At 37.6% G+C, this 18,257-nt stretch overlaps 2 protein-coding genes across 3 annotated transcripts; both read left to right on the top strand.

The window, feature by feature from the left end:
• The first annotated feature begins 46 nt into the window (after positions 1-46).
• On the top strand, positions 47-1,134 carry LOC117304972 (gastrula zinc finger protein XlCGF49.1-like). Its single transcript, XM_033789631.1, has one exon. The coding sequence runs from the start codon at positions 69-71 to the stop codon at positions 852-854; it is 786 nt and encodes a 261-aa protein (XP_033645522.1). The 5' UTR covers positions 47-68; the 3' UTR covers positions 855-1,134.
• Positions 1,135-4,832: 3,698 nt separating this feature from the next.
• Positions 4,833-15,762, top strand: LOC117304970 (zinc finger protein OZF-like). 2 transcript variants are annotated; one of them, XM_033789629.1, is made up of 3 exons: positions 4,833-4,994; positions 5,228-6,402; positions 15,407-15,762. In XM_033789629.1, the coding sequence occupies exons 2-3, from the start codon at positions 5,379-5,381 to the stop codon at positions 15,670-15,672; spliced, it is 1,290 nt and encodes a 429-aa protein (XP_033645520.1). In that variant the 5' UTR covers positions 4,833-4,994; positions 5,228-5,378; the 3' UTR covers positions 15,673-15,762. The 2 variants fall into 2 exon arrangements, with proteins under 2 accessions (XP_033645520.1, XP_033645519.1); XM_033789628.1 differs by lacking the exon at positions 15,407-15,762 and having other exon boundaries at positions 4,838-4,994; positions 5,228-7,206.
• Positions 15,763-18,257: the final 2,495 nt, after the last annotated feature.

Genomic DNA, 18,257 nt, shown 5'->3' with positions numbered 1-18,257 from the left:
CAATAAAGAAAAGATACAAACACAAACTGAGAAAGCATCAAGGAGAGAAACCATTTGTCTGTGTTACCATGGATACCTGTGCAGCATCCTTCTCGGGAGCTCCTCACCAGACCACCCATCAGCGTGTCCACACTGGGAGGACACAATTTGCTTGTTGCGTTTGTGGACAAGCATTTTCTCATAAAGGCAACTTAATAGCTCACTTAAGAGTTCACAATGGAGAGAAACCATTTGTTTGTGACATTTGTGGACAGGCATTTCCAACAAAAAACAACCTTGTCCGCCACCAGAGAATCCACTCTGGAGAGAAACCATTTACTTGTGACCTTTGTGGACTGACCTTCTCATTAAACAGTTCACTGACACGCCATCAGCGTGTCCACACCAAAGAGAAGCCATTTGTTTGTGACATTTGTGGGAAAGCCTTCTCACAAAAACATTCCTTGACCATCCATCAGCGTAAGCACACTGGGCAGAAACCATTTGTTTGCGACGTTTGTGGAAAAGCGTTTTCTCATAAAAACAGTTTAACTAGCCATCAGAGAGTCCACACTGGAGAGAAACCATTTGTTTGTGACATTTGTGGAAGTTCTTACAGAAATAAAGCTTCCCTGACTCGCCATCAGCGTGTCCACACTGGAGAGAAACCGTTTGTTTGTGATATCTGTGGGAAAGCTTTCTCGCATAAGCTGACACTGAAACGCCATCGGTGTGTCCACATTTACATTGACACGAATCCAATGATTTGTGACATTTGTGGAAAAGTCTTCATCTACAAAAGCCAACTGATCCATCATCATAACACACTGCATCCAGCAGTACACACTGCAGAAAAACATTCTGTTGTGATGTAGAAATCTTCCTCCTGAATTTTAAAATCAGCTTGTTTTCACTTGAGAGAACTTGTTCTCGTGACATTTCTAGAGTAACCTTCACTCTGATGCAAACACTGTGCCAGCAGTATTAAAGGAACACGTTGCCTTGGATCTGTCGAGTTGGTCTTTGAAAAGCGTTTGTAACCGTTAACAAAAAAAATGCATATGCGTAGAAAGATGTTATCAAAGTAGATCCTCACAAACATGCCTCGAAATTGCACGGTTTTCCTTACTTCGTCGACTAACACGGTCAGTCATTTATGGCAGTCAAATTTTTGACTCCCATAAATGGCCAACTGTGTTAGATCGCAAAGTAAAAAGACAACCATGCAATTTTGAGCGATACTTGGGTGGATCATTATATTCTACTTTTAAAACATCTTTTTAACTATATGCATTTTAAAACAAACGGTTATAAACGCTTTTTATAGACCAACTCGTCCGATCCAAGGCAATGTGTTCCTTTAAAATCAGCTTGTTTTCACTTGAGAGATCTTGTTCTCGTGACATTTCTAGAGCAACCTTTACTCTGATGCAAACAATGTGCCAGCACCAGCAGTATTAACTTATCCACACTGAAAACAAACTACTGTAGTTTGCGTTGATTTCAGTAAAGCAAACTCTTAAAAAAGCTGTCCGTTAAATGACCAGATTGTGTCCACCTTTAAGAACAAAGAATTGATTTACTTGTGCACTCTAGGCACAAACCATTGTTGGCATGTAAAACAGTTTTTCATATACATCCTTGCAAATCTTTAGAAACTCATCAAAGGGAAAGAGCTTTAAATTGTGACATTTGTGGCAAAGCATTTTCTCAAAAAGGTATTTATAAATATACATCAGAGAGTCCATGAAAAGAGATTTAAAGGGCGCCAACCAGTCCACTGCGACGAGGAGAAAGCATGTGTTTGTGTCTCCTGACTAGTTCAACTGACTATCCACCAGCCAGTTCACACTAGACTTGTGGAAAAGTCATTAAATGTCTGTCGCGGTGATATCGTTCCGACTCTATTCAGAATCTCCTCGCGATTCCTCAGTTGTCTCGCGAGACTGCTGGCCCCGCGAGACAACTGCTCTCACGACTATGGTCCCATTAAATGGGGAGTAGAAGTCGACAATCAGCAGTAATCTCGCAAGAGCACTGCCACAACTAAATTATCTCACTGCGGCAGACCATTAACGACTTGTCCACAAGTCTAGTTCACACTGGAGTTGATATAGGCTTCAAACCAACAAGTTTGTATTGCCATTTATTTTAAAAGTGATTATCAAATGTATGTACCTTCCCCCTTTTTTTGTTTCATTTTTTGTTAAGCCTTTCTTAATGATGTTAAAATAAAACTCAATTCAGACTCCTTAAGGCTGCAAAGCTTTCTTTTCTTAAATAAACCAATAAACAACAATAATGGGGGGGGGGGCCTTGGTCATTATTATATATTGGCCATTGATAACAAAAAAAACCCACCATACTGCTAGTCAAAGTTGCTAATTATAACTGCAGCTGTTATGCACGAAGATTAACAGTTGAAAGCGCCTTCATGCGCCTAAAAATAAGCAGATGTCAAAATTCACATCTAGAATATTAGTAGATACTAAGGTCGTTGTTTTGTTTTTTTATCTACAAATAAAGTGTGTGTACTTGTCACAGACTGTTGCAGGCCTGATTTGTCAAATGTCATTTCGTTTCGTTCGCATAACTACACCATTTTTTTTTTTTTTTTTTATAGTTGCGATACTTCCATGACCATAGACTTGATTCAAGTCTTAGATCGCGGTTATTCTTCTGCAACTCGGCCACGAAAAACGCCCCCACATTATATAACTCGGCTAAATTGCGAAGGTTAATCACAAGAGGGCGCTGTTTGTAGCGGCTATCAGGACGACTAAAAAGCCACGATCAAAGCTCCTCCCGACACGTGGTGTTACCGCAAACCAAATATACATCATTATCTTCTTATTTATGCAAAAAATAGTTAATGGCCTGACGTTTCGACCCTAGCAGAGTCTTTCTCGAAGGCTAAATGACAACACAACAAACATGAACAGGTAACTAAGTGAAACATAAGCAGTGAAGTGGAAATACATGAATGGGGTTAGAAAGCATACATAAAAAAGCAGGGGGTAAACAATGAATAGGGGGACAAAAAAAAAGGGGGGGGGGGGGTGAAGGGAAGGGACTGGCTTGACCACAAGCAAGAAGATGGAAACACAAAGAACAACATCGAGGGTGGTGAGGTTTTCCCCATAGCCTTTTAGCCTGAGCCTCATTCACTAATAAATTACTTTTTACCCAACCTCGATAACATTAAAACAATTATCAATTCTCGATAGCGAGAATTACGGTTTTATAGTAAACACATGTCATGACACAGCGAAACGTGCGGAAACAAGGGTGGGTTTTCCAGTTATTTTCTCCCGACTCCGATGACCGATTGAGCCTAAATTTTCACAGGTTTGTTATTTTATATATAAGTTGTGATACACGAAGTTGGGCCTTGGACAATACTGTTTACCGAAAGTGTCCAATGGCTGAAACTGGGCCCAGGCTCTGTACACGGTGATTTAATGAGACTTTCACTGGGTTTCTTATCCATATATAGTGTGTTTTTGTCTGCAGCTACAATGTAGCCTTTGTGAACACGTTGCCTTGGATCGGTCGAGTTGGTCTTTGAAAAGCGTGTGTAACCGTTTGTTATAAAGTGCATTATGGTTGGAAAGATGTTTTAAAAGTAGAATACAATGATCCACACAAACACGCCTCGAACTAATTGCACGGTTTTGCCTTTACCTCGTCGACGAACACGGTGGGCCATTTATGGGAGTCAAACTTTTGACTCCAATAAATGGCCGACCGTGTTAGTTCGCAAAGTAAAATGAAAACCACGCAATTTCGAGGCAAATTTGTGTGGACCATTGTATTCTACTTTTAAAACACCTTTCCGTTGTTTACTCACTCTTGGATCCACTGATTTTAATTGTCAATTCTAGGTCGAGTGAGTGGGTTTTTGTCTGCAGCTGTGACGACACGTCATCCGTAAAAAAACACCTTGCCCTTGGTTCACGTTAACGGTGGAGCTTTTGTTATAAAGCTCCGTTATTATTATTCAAAATTTGATCAAAAATACACTGATCTGTACCGACTGTGACGACTAGTCATCCGTAAAAAGCATAGATATGTGCCATACCGAGCAAACTTGGCTTTGTCTAATTTGTTTACACATGGGGAGGTAGAAGTCGAGTTGGTCTATAAAAAGCGTTTGAAACCGTTTGTTATGAAATGCATATGGTTAGAAAAATGTTTTAAAAGTAGACTACAATGATCCACACAAGTATCACTCAAAACTGTACGGTTTACTTTTTACGTCGCGAACTATCACGGACGAGGTAAAAAGAAAACCACACAATTTCGAGGCATTTGTGTAGATCATTGTATTTTACTTTTACAACATCTTTCGAACCATATGCATTTTATAACAAACGGTTACAAAACGCTTTTTAAATACCAACTCGACCGTTCCAAGGCAACGTGTTCCTTTAATTCGGCCTCCATGTTTAAAGGCAGTGGACACTATTGGTAATTACTCAAAATAATTATTAGCATAAAACCTTTCTTGATGACGAGTAATGGGGAGATGTTGATGGTATAAAACATTGTGAGAAACAGCTCCCTCTGAAGTGCCATAGTTTTCGAGAAAGAAGTAATTTTCCACGAATTTGATTTCGAGACCTCAGATTAAGAACTTGAGGTATCGAAATCAACCATCTAAACGCACACAACTTTGTGTTGCAAGGGTTATTTTTCTTTCATTACATGTATTATCTCGCAACTTCGATGACCGATTGAGCTCAAATTTTTACAGGTTTGTTATTTTATGTATGTGTTGAGATACACCAACTGTGAGGGCTAGTCTTTGACAATTACCAATAGTGTCCACTGCCTTTAACATGCAGTGTGTTGTGGGAAGGCCAACGGGGGATTGGGATATACACGTATGTGCATAGGCCTACATGTACATTGTAGTCGAGTCATTGGTCGTGTGTGATCTTTGGAATGGGTGGTGTACCAACGAAATCTGCTGGAGAACATTATTTTGTTTATAAAGGCGAAATACATGGCAGGTATGTGACAAAAATGTTAATTTATGTTCAACTGTTCTGCAATACTTCTAGAAAGGGTGAGCTTATAGTTTCTAAGCTAGAAGTAGTTAGTTCTCCAGCATCTGACCTTTGACTGATTGATTGATTGATTTCAAAAGCCTATGCTAAAGTCATTTGAGTAATAATAATAATAAAAATAATAATATTAAATCATTAGTAGAAAAATTCACGTTTTGTTTCTGCCTTCTCTGCAGATGAGTGATGTAACACTGCGACTTTAAAGTCATCAACCACTGTTAACTTAAAGACACTGATGTAAATTAAATCATAAATCGAACTCGCACGGAGGAAGGGAAACTGTTTATTTGTGATGTTGGCAATGATGTTTTAAAATAATTTTTGAACATGAATTGTGAGCGGAAGAAGACATTTGAATTTGTATGTGATGTGTGTAGCAAGTCGTTCTCTCAAAAACACAAACTAAGAAAGCACCAAAGAGTCCACACTGGAGAAAAGTCAATTGTTTGTGAAACTTTTGGAAAATCCTGCTCACGGACACTTCCTCAGCGTACCCAACCTGGCGAGAAACCGTTTGTTTGTGACATTTGTGGAAATGCCTACACACACAAAAATAACCTGACTGTTCATACGCGTATCCACACCGGAGAAAGACCATTTGTTTGTGAAATTTGTGGACATGCCTACACACAAAAAATGTACCTGACTGTTCATAAGCGTACCCACACCGGAGAGAAACCGTTCGTTTGTGATATTTGTGGAAATGCCTACACACAAAAAATTTACCTGACTGTTCATAAGCGTACCCACACCGGAGAGAAACCGTTTGTTTGTGACATTTGTGGAAATGCCTACACACAAAAAAATAACCTGACTGTTCATACGCGTATCCACACCGGAGAGAAACCGTTTGTTTGTGACATTTGTGGAAATGCCTACACACAAAAAAATAACCTGACTGTTCATACGCGTATCCACACCGGAGAAAGACCATTTGTTTGTGAAATTTGTGGACATGCCTACACACACAAAATTTACCTAACTGTTCATAAGCGTACCCACACCGGAGAGAAACCGTTCGTTTGTGATATTTGTGGACATGCCTACACACAAAAAATTTACCTGACTGTTCATAAGCGTACCCACACCGGAGAGAAACCGTTTGTTTGTGACATTTGTGGAAATGCCTACACACAAAAAAATAACCTGACTGTTCATACGCGTATCCACACCGGAGAAAGACCATTTGTTTGTGAAATTTGTGGACATGCCTACACACAAAAAATTTACCTGACTGTTCATAAGCGTACCCACACTGGAGAGAAACCGTTCGTTTGTGATATTTGTGGAAAAGCTTTTTCACAAAAGTTTAACCTGACTGTCCATAAGCGTGTCCACACCGGGGAAAGACCATGTGTTTGTGAATTGTGCGGAAGATCGTATTCATATAGTCGTTCACTGATAGATCATCAGCGTGTCCACACTGGAGAGAAACCTTTTGTTTGTGATATTTGTGGAGAAGCTTTCTCGCATAAATCGTCACTGGCACGCCATCAGCTGGTCCACACTGGAGAGAAACCATTTCTTTGTGAGATTTGTGGAAAAGCATTTCCTTCAAAACGACAATTGGGTTTGCATCTGCGTGTCCACACTGGAGAGAAACCATTTGTTTGTGACATTTGTGAAAAAGAATTTGCTCACAAAAGCAATTTAAGGACTCACTTAAGAGTTCACACTGGAGAGAAACATGGAATTTGTGGACAATCAACTCAACTTTCAAATCAAATCAAATTTGCTGGACACCAGAGAATCCACTTTGGAGAGAAACCATTTGTTTGTCACTATTGTGGAAAAGCATTTTCGATTCAATCTTCCTATGGCCACCTGAGAGTCCACACTGGAGTGAAACCATTTGTTTGTGACATTTGCGGAAAAGCATTTTCACGAAAATCTCACTTGAAAGACCATAACCTAATCCACACTGGAGAGACACCATTTCTTTGTGATATTTGCGGAAAAACATTTTTTCAGAAAACTAATTTAACTAGTCATCAGCGGGTCCACACTGGGGAAAAACCATATCTCTGTCTCATTTGTGGAAAAGCTTTTTCACACAAACGTTCTCTGACCACCCATCAGCAGCGTGAACATCGACCGCAGGAAAATAATTAAATGATCCGTTCTAACTATAATTATGCAGTATGCTCAACGAAACCTGGGAACACGATCGATGGACATGGCGTGGTTTTCCTGTTACTTTTTTAACTACAAAACGGCCGAATGTGTTAGTTCACGTGTTGTATTAAGGAACACCATGCAACTTTGAGGCATGTTTTCATAAACGGTTTCAAGCGCCTTCAATCCTGGCCATCTTAGAATGGGCTTGTCCTGTCTGTTTTTATAATTGTCTTGCTTGATTGCCAGTGCTCTGTCTCACTCAATCATTGGTTTACAATTGTTCTAGATGTCTTAAGTTTACATTCATTGTTTCTTATACTGTTATATTTCTTTATTTATATTTCAATATTGTATCTCGTACTGTTTGTTGAAATCTTGGCCGAATAAATAATAATAATAATAATAAGCGCCAACTCGCCCAATCCAAGGCAACGTAACCCTTTAAGCTTAGACTGCAGGCCCAATCGATGATATCCAGTATGGGGTCAGTCAACTTGTGACTGAACAAGGGTCTGGGTACTTTTTGTAGGAAAGATTTACATTAAACTCACACAGTTTGAAGATAATGCTATAGTAGAAAGCTTCCCTTATGACTGTATGTTTAGAACAGAACAAGTACATCCGTTGTTCTAGGGAATAAAATTATAATAATCTTGTAACCAATTGTTTTTATTTTAATTGCCTAAGTGTTTTTAAAAATCATGAAAAAGTAGATCCGGTGTCACATGGAATAAACTTCTCAATAGTTTTGTCACCATAATTTTTATTTACATTGACTATGTATGTTTAGAATAATATAGAACAAGAACATTAGGTATCCCCAGTGAATATAATTCTTAATAATTATGTGTTCATAATTTTTATTTTGAAGCCACTGGACACCTTTGGTATTGTATTTTCACTTGGTGTATCTCAACATACATGTATACATGTACATGTACATGTACATGTACATGTACATGTTTGCATAAAATAACAAAAAAGGGGTAAATTTAGACTCAATTGGTCGTTGAAGTAGCGAGGGAATAATGGAAGAAAAAACACCATTGTCGCACAAGTGTGCTTTCAAATGCTTGAGTTCGAGACCTCAGCTGAGGTCTCAAATTTAATTCAAATATTTTAGTGAAAATTACTTCTATTTCAAAAACTATGTTGCTTCAGCAGGAGCCGTTTCTCACAATGTGTCATACTATCAACAGCTCCCCATTACTCGTTACCAGGTAGGTTTTGATGCTAGCAATTATTTTGAGATAGACAAGTAGATCCGTTGTTACAGGGTTGTTCATAATTTTTATTTTAAAGGCACTTGACACCTTTGTTGTATCTCAACATTTGCATAAAATAACAAAAAAACCTGATGAAAATTTAGACTCAATTGGTCATCGAAGTTGCGAGAGACTAATGCTTTCAAATGCTTGAATTCGAGACCGAGTTCTCAAATTCAATTCAAATATTTTAGTGAAAATTACTTCTTTCTCAAAAATTACTTCAGAGGCAGCCGTATCACAATGTTTTATACCATTACTATTAACAGCTCTCCATTGCTCGTTACCAAGAAGGTTTTGATGCTAACAATTATTTTGAGTAATTACCAATACTGCAATATTGTCCAGTGCATTTAATTGACTATGTTTGTTTAGAATAGAACAAGTAGATCTGGGCCCAATTTCATAGAGCTGCTAAGCACAAAAATTTGCTTAGCATGAACTTTCTTCTTAGATAAAAACAGGATTACCAACCAAATTTCCATTTGTTGCATATTGCTTGTTACTGATATTCGGTATGATGTACAGTCATTTTATGTCCACCGAAAGGTTTTTGCACCCCCGGACACGATTGCATATGCATACGTTGGTTAAAACTTTTGTGTTACCGAGTTTGGCCTATTGTTGTTCGGTTTGGGGAGGCCGATACAACGTACATAGTAACCTGTTGAACAGACTTTTGAAAAGACTATTGAGTTACGGTGCCACTTCATGGGGTCACGGTAACCTAAGGCTAATCTCTAACGCCCAAGGAGTCTGTAACTGAAAAAAGTTAGAAAATCGGTTGTGTAGTTCTTGAGATATGGTGCCACTTCTGGTTGACCCGGAAGTAGAGGTCAACTTGGGGTCATGGATTTTCAAAGTTTATTTTTAATGCCTTAGGAGGATAAAACTGAACAAACAGGATTGAAAATCGGTTGTATAATAATTGGCGTATGGTCCCACTTCCGGTTCACCCGGACGTAGAGGCCAACATTGGGTCACGAGTTTTCACAGTCAATATTAAGATCAAGGAGTCTGTAAGTGAAAACAAATTGAAAATCGGTTGAGTAGTTCTTGAGATATGGTCCCACTTCCGGTTGACCCGGAAGTAGAGGTCAAATTGAGGTCACGGTTTTTCCAAATTTTTCTCCTATCCCCAAGGAGTCTTATAACTACAAACAGTCGACATTCTTAAAGAAGAATGTCGTCTTCCTGTGATAATTTATCTCGGGATGTCGACATCCTAAAAGTAGGATGTCGTCTTGCTGTGATAATTTATCTCAGCAATTTATCTATGCAATTTTTTCGTGGTTTTGTATTGTGCTTTACATTTTATTGTTCGCTTTTATGAACATGTTTATTATAATAATAATAATAATAATTGTTTAATGTCTCCAATTGCCAATGGAAAACAATTATCTGTATATGTTATGCGGACAATAAAGAATTATAATCTAATCTAATCTAATCTAATCTAATAATCTCGGTATGTCGACATCCTAAACGTCAGTTGTCATCTTGCTGTGATAATTTATCTCGGGAAGTCGACATCCCGAAAGTAGGTTTTCTTTTGTTGAAGGATTTTACTTGTATACGTTTTGTTAACTAGTATTATATTTCCAACAATATTTATAATATTCATGGTCATAAACTACGTTAAACTAAAATAATGGACGAAACAAAATGTCCCACGTAAAACTCCATAAGGTTTGGAACATAATGGTCCCGCAAGTTCAAATACGCGCGAGACTTGCTTAGTCTACACAGAAGGTAATAAATAATTTATTACAAGCCAATGCAATCGTACAATAATAGAAAACAAAAACTAAAAATCAATGCAAAACACATGTAGGGGATGGAGGGGCCCATAAAAAGCAAACCTTAACGAGTACGGACCCCCCCCCCCTTTTTCTAACGAAGAAAGCAATGTAAGCAATTCTATTTAGTGGGTGTAATCTTATGTAGCGGCAAAACAATTCAAAATTACAGGAAGAACAAACACAAAAACAGTTAGCGTAAAATAAAACTTAACCATATATGTAAATGAAACAGATAAACAAAATACCCAAAATAAATACTAGAGAAATTGGGCCCCACAACTCTTGCTGGGAAAAAACCTTGTGTTAAACTCCGGTTCCATTGTGTGCTGTCTGTTACCCTCCACACATAGATGTTCTTGTGAATAGTAGCTGTGTATGATTTATGGTTCGCTGAATTATGTGGCGATAACAAACTTTTATCATTTTGAACTGAATGCTTGATTTATTATCTAGAGGTAAATGCTTGAGGCCAGTTAGAGTATTGTGCACGTACACCATGTAGTTTTTGTTGGAAACCGTTTGCTAACAGCCATTTATGTTACCCTTTGAAATAAAATCAGAAAATGTATAAGTTTGCTTGTTGCATAAAATTAAATTGAAGATGATGCCTGAATTGATTTTTACAATCAGAGTTGGACTCTAGACTAACGTGTTGGACTCCTTGAACACTCCAAGTGGTTCAATAGGCAGTGCAATTCCAATACTTATGCTGATGTTCTCATGATAATAACAGCATCAACAGGAAGTTCCAACAACTTTGTCCCCTTGTACAATTAAATATGCAAATATGGGTCACGTGGTTAATTAATTACGATTTTTAATTTTTTTTAGGGTCTGTGGTTTGATGTTTGATCTAGTACGATTTGATTTCACAGAACTCTTAACCACCAAACTCTGCGCTTATGATCACCATTTTCCGCTTACTGTGTTTTTCAAACATCATCTTGTCATGCATGTGTAGTAGGGGTAGAAAATGCATTGTGTTATTATTCAAGTTAGTTAATTCCAGGTTCTAGTTAATTGCTTTTCCTGTTTACATTGTCCCTTCAGCTGTTTTATTGCACCCCTGTACATGTAGGTTGTTATTTCTTAGAAGTCTTTTGTTACATGTTGGTAAACAGTTTCTTAATCCTTTGGTAGTGTAGTCACCCATCCAGTGCATTGTAGCCTATATAATTATAATCAGATAGCAGCCTGGCAGCGCAGGGAGCACATGTGTTCTTAGCTCTCTCTTCACCATGTAATTTTGCCATCTTTCAAGTGTATTTTCTGCTATTTTGGACTCGGTATCCTAAAGCCATTTTGATTTTAATTTGTAACTTTTCTTTGGCACTGTGTTTGATGGTTTAACTGTGTTTGTATTTTAGTTTTGGTTTAGTTGAGTTTTTTAATAGTTCTTGGTATAGGTTTCCTTTGTTGAAGTTGAGGTTTCAAACAGAGTAATTTTAAAGTGCGAGGTCCAAGTCCATTCGTTTTGGTCTAGAGGTTTTTATTGTTTAATACTGCTTTTGTTGATTGATTTATAGTCAATAAAGCTATTTTTAGTTGTTTTTGTTGAGAAACCTACACTTTGAGTCACTGTTCCTATTTTTTTGCATCTCCTCGCGTCTTAGCCCTACCGATCTTGGTTTTTCTCATTTGTTCAAGCGAGTGCCCCCATAGTTAGCATTCTTATTTAGCTTTATTCATTCATTTTCTAAGTGTACCCTTTTTCCGGGTTACACATGCACACAGGTTATGTTTGGCTAACAATTGAGAAAAAGAAAAGGCAACACTATCGATATAAAGATAAGAATCTAAAAACTTAAATATTACAAAAAGAAATATTTTTTTAGTTTTGGGGGAAAAAACAAAAAATTGGATTCACATGGAGATTCGAACTCGCAGGTATCAGAGATGTTAGCGCGACTGATAGCCACTAGGCCATGAGGCCCAATGCATAATACGAGGGTTTACATGTATTTGTATCAACAGAGGGGATTATGATCCGGCGAAATAATTCTCGTGTCATGATTTTGCGAACATTGTCACTAAATAAGAACTGCTAACGCCTTTAACTATTAAGTAGGGTTGAAATGTAGTATTAGATGCCTTTAGGGGTTTTTGACCACCTCGCTCGGAGTCTAAATTAGACATTTTTTCACTCATTTCTCAAAAACTGGAAAGATGTTTTAAAAGTAGAATACAATGATCCACACAAACACGCCTCGAACTAATTACACGGTTTTGCCTTTACCTCGTCGACGAACACGGTGGGCCATTTATGGGAGTCAAACTTTTGACTCCAATAAATGGCCGACCGTGTTAGTTCGCAAAGTAAAATGAAAACCACACAATTTCGAGGCAAATTTGTGTGGACCATTGTATTCTACTTTTAAAACACCCTTCCAACCATATGCAATTTATAACAAACGGTTACAAACGCTTTTTATAGACCAACTCGTCCGATCCAAGGCAACGTGTTCCTTTAACATAGTTTCTAGAAGTACGTTAGCCGTTGTTTACTCACTCTTGGATCCAATCCACTGATTTTAATTGTCAATTCTGGGTCGAGTGAGTGGGTTTTTGTCTGCAGCTGTGACGACACGTCATCCGTAAAAAAACACCTTGCCCTTGGTTCACGTTTACAGTGGAGCTTTTGTTATCAGCTCCGTTATTATTATTCAAAATTTGATCAAAAATACACTGATCTGTACCGACTGTGACGACTAGTCATCCGTAAAAAGCATAGAAATGTGCCATACCGAGCAAACTTGGCTTTGTCTAATTTGTTTACACATGGGGAGGTAGAAGTCGAGTTGGTCTATAAAAAGCGTTTGAAACCGTTTGTTATGAAATGCATAATGGTTAGAAAGATGTTTTAGAAGTAGACTATAATGATCCACACAAGTATCACTCAAAACTGTACGGTTTACTTTTTACGTCGCGAACTATCACGGACGAGGTAAAAAGAAAACCACACAATTTCGAGGCATATTTGTGTAGATCATTGTATTCTACTTTTACAACATCTTTCGAACCATATGCATTTTATAACAAACGGTTACAAAACGCTTTTCAAATACCAACTCGACCGTTCCAAGGCAATGTGTTCCTTTAATTCGGCCTCCATGTTTAAAGGAAGTGGACACTATTGGTAATTACTCAAAATAATTATTAACATAAAACCTTTCTTGATGACGAGTAATGGGGAGATGTTGATGGTATAAAACATTGTGAGAAACGGCTCCCTCTGAAGTGCCATAGTTTTCGAGAAAGAAGTAATTTTCCACGAATTTGATTTCGAGACCTCAGATTAAGAACTTGAGGTATCGAAATCAACCATCTAAACGCACACAACTTTGTGTGACAATGGTGTTTTTTCTTTCATTATTATCTCGAAACTTCGATGACGGATTGAGCTCAATTTTTCACAGGTTGTTTATGCATGGTTGAGCACCAACTGTGAAGGCTAGTCTTCGACAATTACAAATAGTGTCCACTAACATGCAGTGTGTTGTGGGAAGGCCAACGGGGGATTGTGATATATTATGTGCATAGGCCTACATGTACATTGTAGTCGAGTCATTGGTCGTGTGTGATCTTTGGAATGGGTGGTGTACCAACGAAATCTGCTGGAGAACATTTGTTTATAAAGGCAAGATACATGGCAGGTATGTGAAAAAAATGTTAATTTCTGTCAACTAATTTAAAGGGTCTATGTAACTTTTGTAGGACAAAAAACACAATTTCCATAGATTTACACTAAACTTACACAGTTTGAAGATAATGATAGTAGAAAGCTTCCCTGAAAATATTAAGTGCTGATGTGCTGTAGTTTTTGGGAAATGAGTAAAACAATGTCATGAAAATAATTTTCGTCTCATGAGACGACAATATTTTAATCATTTCAAACGTTTTTTCATGTCATTGTTTTACTCATTTCTCAAAAACTACAGCACCTCAGTAAGTAAGATTTGAAGGGAAGCTTTCCACTATCATTATCTTCAAACTCTGTAAGTTTAATGTAAATCTATGGACATTTTGAAAAAGTACTCAAATCCTTAAACGAAACAAAAACCATTGGAGAGAGCTTTTATGTTAAAAATGCTTAAATAAGGCCAAAAGTTGATCGTCCCCTCCCTTTCTATTTTGAGGCCGCATCCTTTGTTTAATTATTTTTTATTTTACATATTGTTAAAAAAAAAAAAAAATTTAAGTTAATTTTTCATTAAACTTACTAATCTTTTACAAACTACATAAAGTAAGTGGTGATTTTAAACGGAATAATTGGTGGCAAGTTTGAATAAAAATGCTTGGCGGCCACCTTTGAAAGAAAAAAGAAAAAACAAAAACATGCCCTCATCCTTTTCTTTTTTATGGAAAAACTCAGATAATCAAGTGGTATTTTCAACTGTTCTGCAATACTTCTAGAAAGGGTGAGCTGATAGTTTCTAAGCTAGAAGTAGTTAGTTCTCCAGCATCTGACCTTTGACTGATTGATTGATTGATTTCAAAAGCCTATGCTAAAGTCATTTGAGTAATAATAATAATAAAAATAATAATATTAAATCATTAGTAGAAAAATACACGTTTTGTTTCTGCCTTCTCTGCAGATGAGTGATGTAACACTGCGACTTTAAAGTCATCAACCACTGTTAACTTAAAGACACTGATGTAAATTAAATCATAAATCGAACTTGCACGGAGGAGGGGAAACTGTTTATTTGTGATGTTGGCAATGATGTTTTAAAATAATTTTTGAACATGAATTGTGAGCGGAAGAAGACATTTGAATTTGTATGTGATGTGTGTAGCAAGTCGTTCTCTCAAAAACACTAACTAAGAAAGCACCAAAGAGTCCACACTGGAGAAAAGTCAATTGTTTGTGAAACTTTTGGAAAATCCTGCTCACGGACACTCCCTCAGCGTACCCAACCTGGCGAGAAACCGTTTGTTTGTGACATTTGTGGAAATGCCTACACACACAAAAATAACCTGACTGTTCATACGCGTATCCACACCGGAGAAAGACCATTTTGTGTGTGAAATTTGTGGACATGCCTACACACAAAGAATTTACCTGACTGTTCATCGGCGTACCCACACCGGAGAGAAACCGTTCGTTTGTGATATTTGTGGAAAAGCTTTTTCACAAAAGTTTAACCTGACTGTCCATAAGCGGAAAGACCATGTGTTTGTGAATTGTGCGGAAGATCGTATTCATATAGTCGTTCACTGATAGATCATCAGCGTGTCCACACTGGAGAGAAACCTTTTGTTTGTGATATTTGTGGAGAAGCTTTCTCGCATAAATCGTCACTGGCACGCCATCAGCTGGTCCACACTGGAGAGAAACCATTTCTTTGTGAGATTTGTGGAAAAGCATTTCCTTCAAAACAACAATTGGGTTTGTATCTGCGTGTCCACACTGGAGAGAAACCATTTTGTTTGTGACATTTGTGAAAAAGAATTTGCTCACAAAAGCAATTTAAGGACTCACTTAAGAGTTCACACTGGAGAGAAACATGGAATTTGTGGACAATCAACTCAACTTTCAAATCAAATCAAATTTGCTGGACACCAGAGAATTCACTTTGGAGAGAAACCATTTTGTTTGTCACTATTGTGGAAAAGCATTTTCGATTCAATCTTCCTATGACCACCTGAGAGTCCACACTGGAGTGAAACCATTTGTTTGTGACATTTGCGGAAAAGCATTTTCACGAAAATCTCACTTGAAAGACCATAATCTAATCCACACTGGAGAGACACCATTTCTTTGTGATATTTGCGGAAAAACATTTTTTCAGAAAACTAATTTAACTAGTCATCAGCGGGTCCACACTGGGGAAAAACCGTATCTCTGTCTCATTTGTGGAAAAGCTTTTTCACACAAACGTTCTCTGACCACCCATCAGCAGCGTGAACATCGACCGCAGGAAAATAATTAAATGATCCGTTCTAACTATAATTATGCAGTATGCTCAACGAAACCTGGGAACACGATCGAAGTATGCATGGACATGGCGTGGTTTTCCTGTTACTTTTTTAACTACAAAACGGCCGAATGTGTTAGTTCACGTGTTGTATTAAGGAACACCATGCAACTTTGAGGCATGTTTTCATAAACGGTTTCAAGCGCCTTCAAGCGCCAACTCGCCCAATCCAAGGCAACGTAACCCTTTAAGCTTAGACTGCAGGCCCAATCGATGATATCCAGTATGGGGTCAGTCAACTTGTGACTGAACAAGGGTCTGGGTACTTTTTGTAGGAAAGATTTACATTAAACTCACACAGTTTGAAGATAATGCTATAGTAGAAAGCTTCCCTTATGACTGTATGTTTAGAACAGAACAAGTACATTCACATGGAATAAACTTCTCAATAGTTTTGTCACCATAATTTTTATTTTAATTGACTATGTATGTTTAGAATATATAGAACAAGAACATTAGGTATCCCCAGTGAATATAATTCTTAATAATTATGTGTTCATAATTTTTATTTTGAAGCCACTGGACACCTTTGGTATTGTATTTTCACTTGGTGTCTCTCAACATACATGTATACATGTACACGTACATGTACATGTACATGTATGCATAAAATAACAAAAAGGGGTAAATTTAGACTCAATTGGTCGTTGAAGTAGCGAGGGAATAATGGAAGAAAAAACACCATTGTCGCACAAGTGTGCTTTCAAATGCTTGAGTTCGAGACCTCAGCTAAGGTCTCAAATTTAATTCAAATATTTTAGTGAAAATTACTTCTTTCTCAAAAATTACTTCAGAGGCAGCCGTATCACAATGTTTTATACCATTACTATTAACAGCTCTCCATTGCTCGTTACCAAGAAGGTTTTGATGCTAACAATTATTTTGAGTAATTACCAATACTGCAATAGTGTCCAGTGCTTTAATTGACTATGTTTGTTTAGAATAGAACAAGTAGATCTGGGCCCAATTTCATAGAGCTGCTAAGCACAAAAATTTGCTTAGCATGAAATTTCTTCTTAGATAAAAACAGGATTACCAACCAAATTTCCATTTGTTGCATATTGCTTGTTACTGATATTCGGTATGATGTACAGTCATTTTATGTCCACCGAAAGGTTTTTGCACCCCCGGACACGATTGCATATGCATACGTTGGTTAAAACTTTTGTGTTACCGAGTTTGGCCTATTGTTGTACGGTTTAGGGAGGCCGATACAACGCACATAGTAACCTGTTGAACAGACTATTGAAAAGACTATTGAGTTACGGTGCCACTTCATGGGGTCACGGTAACTGAAAAGAGCCGCCAGATTAATCCTTGGTTGCACCTACCGAACTCGACTGATATGTTTAAAGGCAGTGGACACTATTGGTAATTGTCAAAGACTAGCCTTCACAGTTGGTGTATCTCAACATATGCATAAAATAACAAACCTGTGAAAATTTGAGCTCAATCGGTCGTCGAACTTGCGAGATAATAATGAAAGGAAAAAACACCCTTGTCACACGAAGTTGTGTGCGTTTAGATGGTTGATTTCGTGACCTCAAGTTCTAAACTTGAGGTCTCGAAATCAAATTCGTGGAAAATTGCTTCTTTCTCGAAAACTATGGCACTTCAGAGGGAGCCGTTTCTCACATTGTTTTACACCATGAACCTATCCCCATTCCTCGTTACTAAGTAAGGCTTTATGCTAATAATATTTTTGAGTAATTACCAATAGTGTCCACTGCCTTTAATGAACTGAACCGGTAAGCTTTTGCCGAGAGAATTTTTGTTAATATTAACATTCTTAAATATTTTACGTAATTTTTATGTCGTAATTTATCATGTGATTTTATGTTTACTTTTAACATGTTAGTTTGTTCGCATGGCCCAAATGGAAACCAGTTTTTTACTGATATTGCTCACCCTGGGTAAATAAAGGAAATAAACAAATAAATACAAATAAATACGTGTCCGGAGTGGACAGTATTGCATGGCGGACACAATTGCATATGACTACGGTAGTACGCTTCTGTAACCATGTTGTAATACTATAAAGTT

This window comes from Asterias rubens, chromosome 22 (assembly GCF_902459465.1).
Source record: "Asterias rubens chromosome 22, eAstRub1.3, whole genome shotgun sequence".
NCBI classification, from domain to species: Eukaryota; Metazoa; Echinodermata; class Asteroidea; order Forcipulatida; family Asteriidae; genus Asterias; species Asterias rubens.
The sequence above is the reverse complement of the archived record's forward strand: the minus strand, read 5'-3'. Positions and strand labels throughout refer to the sequence as shown.

Coding starts and splice junctions, on each gene's coding strand:
- LOC117304972 (XM_033789631.1), top strand. CDS start 69: ATGGATACCTGTGCAGCATCCTTCTCGGGAGCTCCTCACCAGACCACC.
- LOC117304970 (XM_033789628.1), top strand. CDS start 5,379: ATGAATTGTGAGCGGAAGAAGACATTTGAATTTGTATGTGATGTGTGT.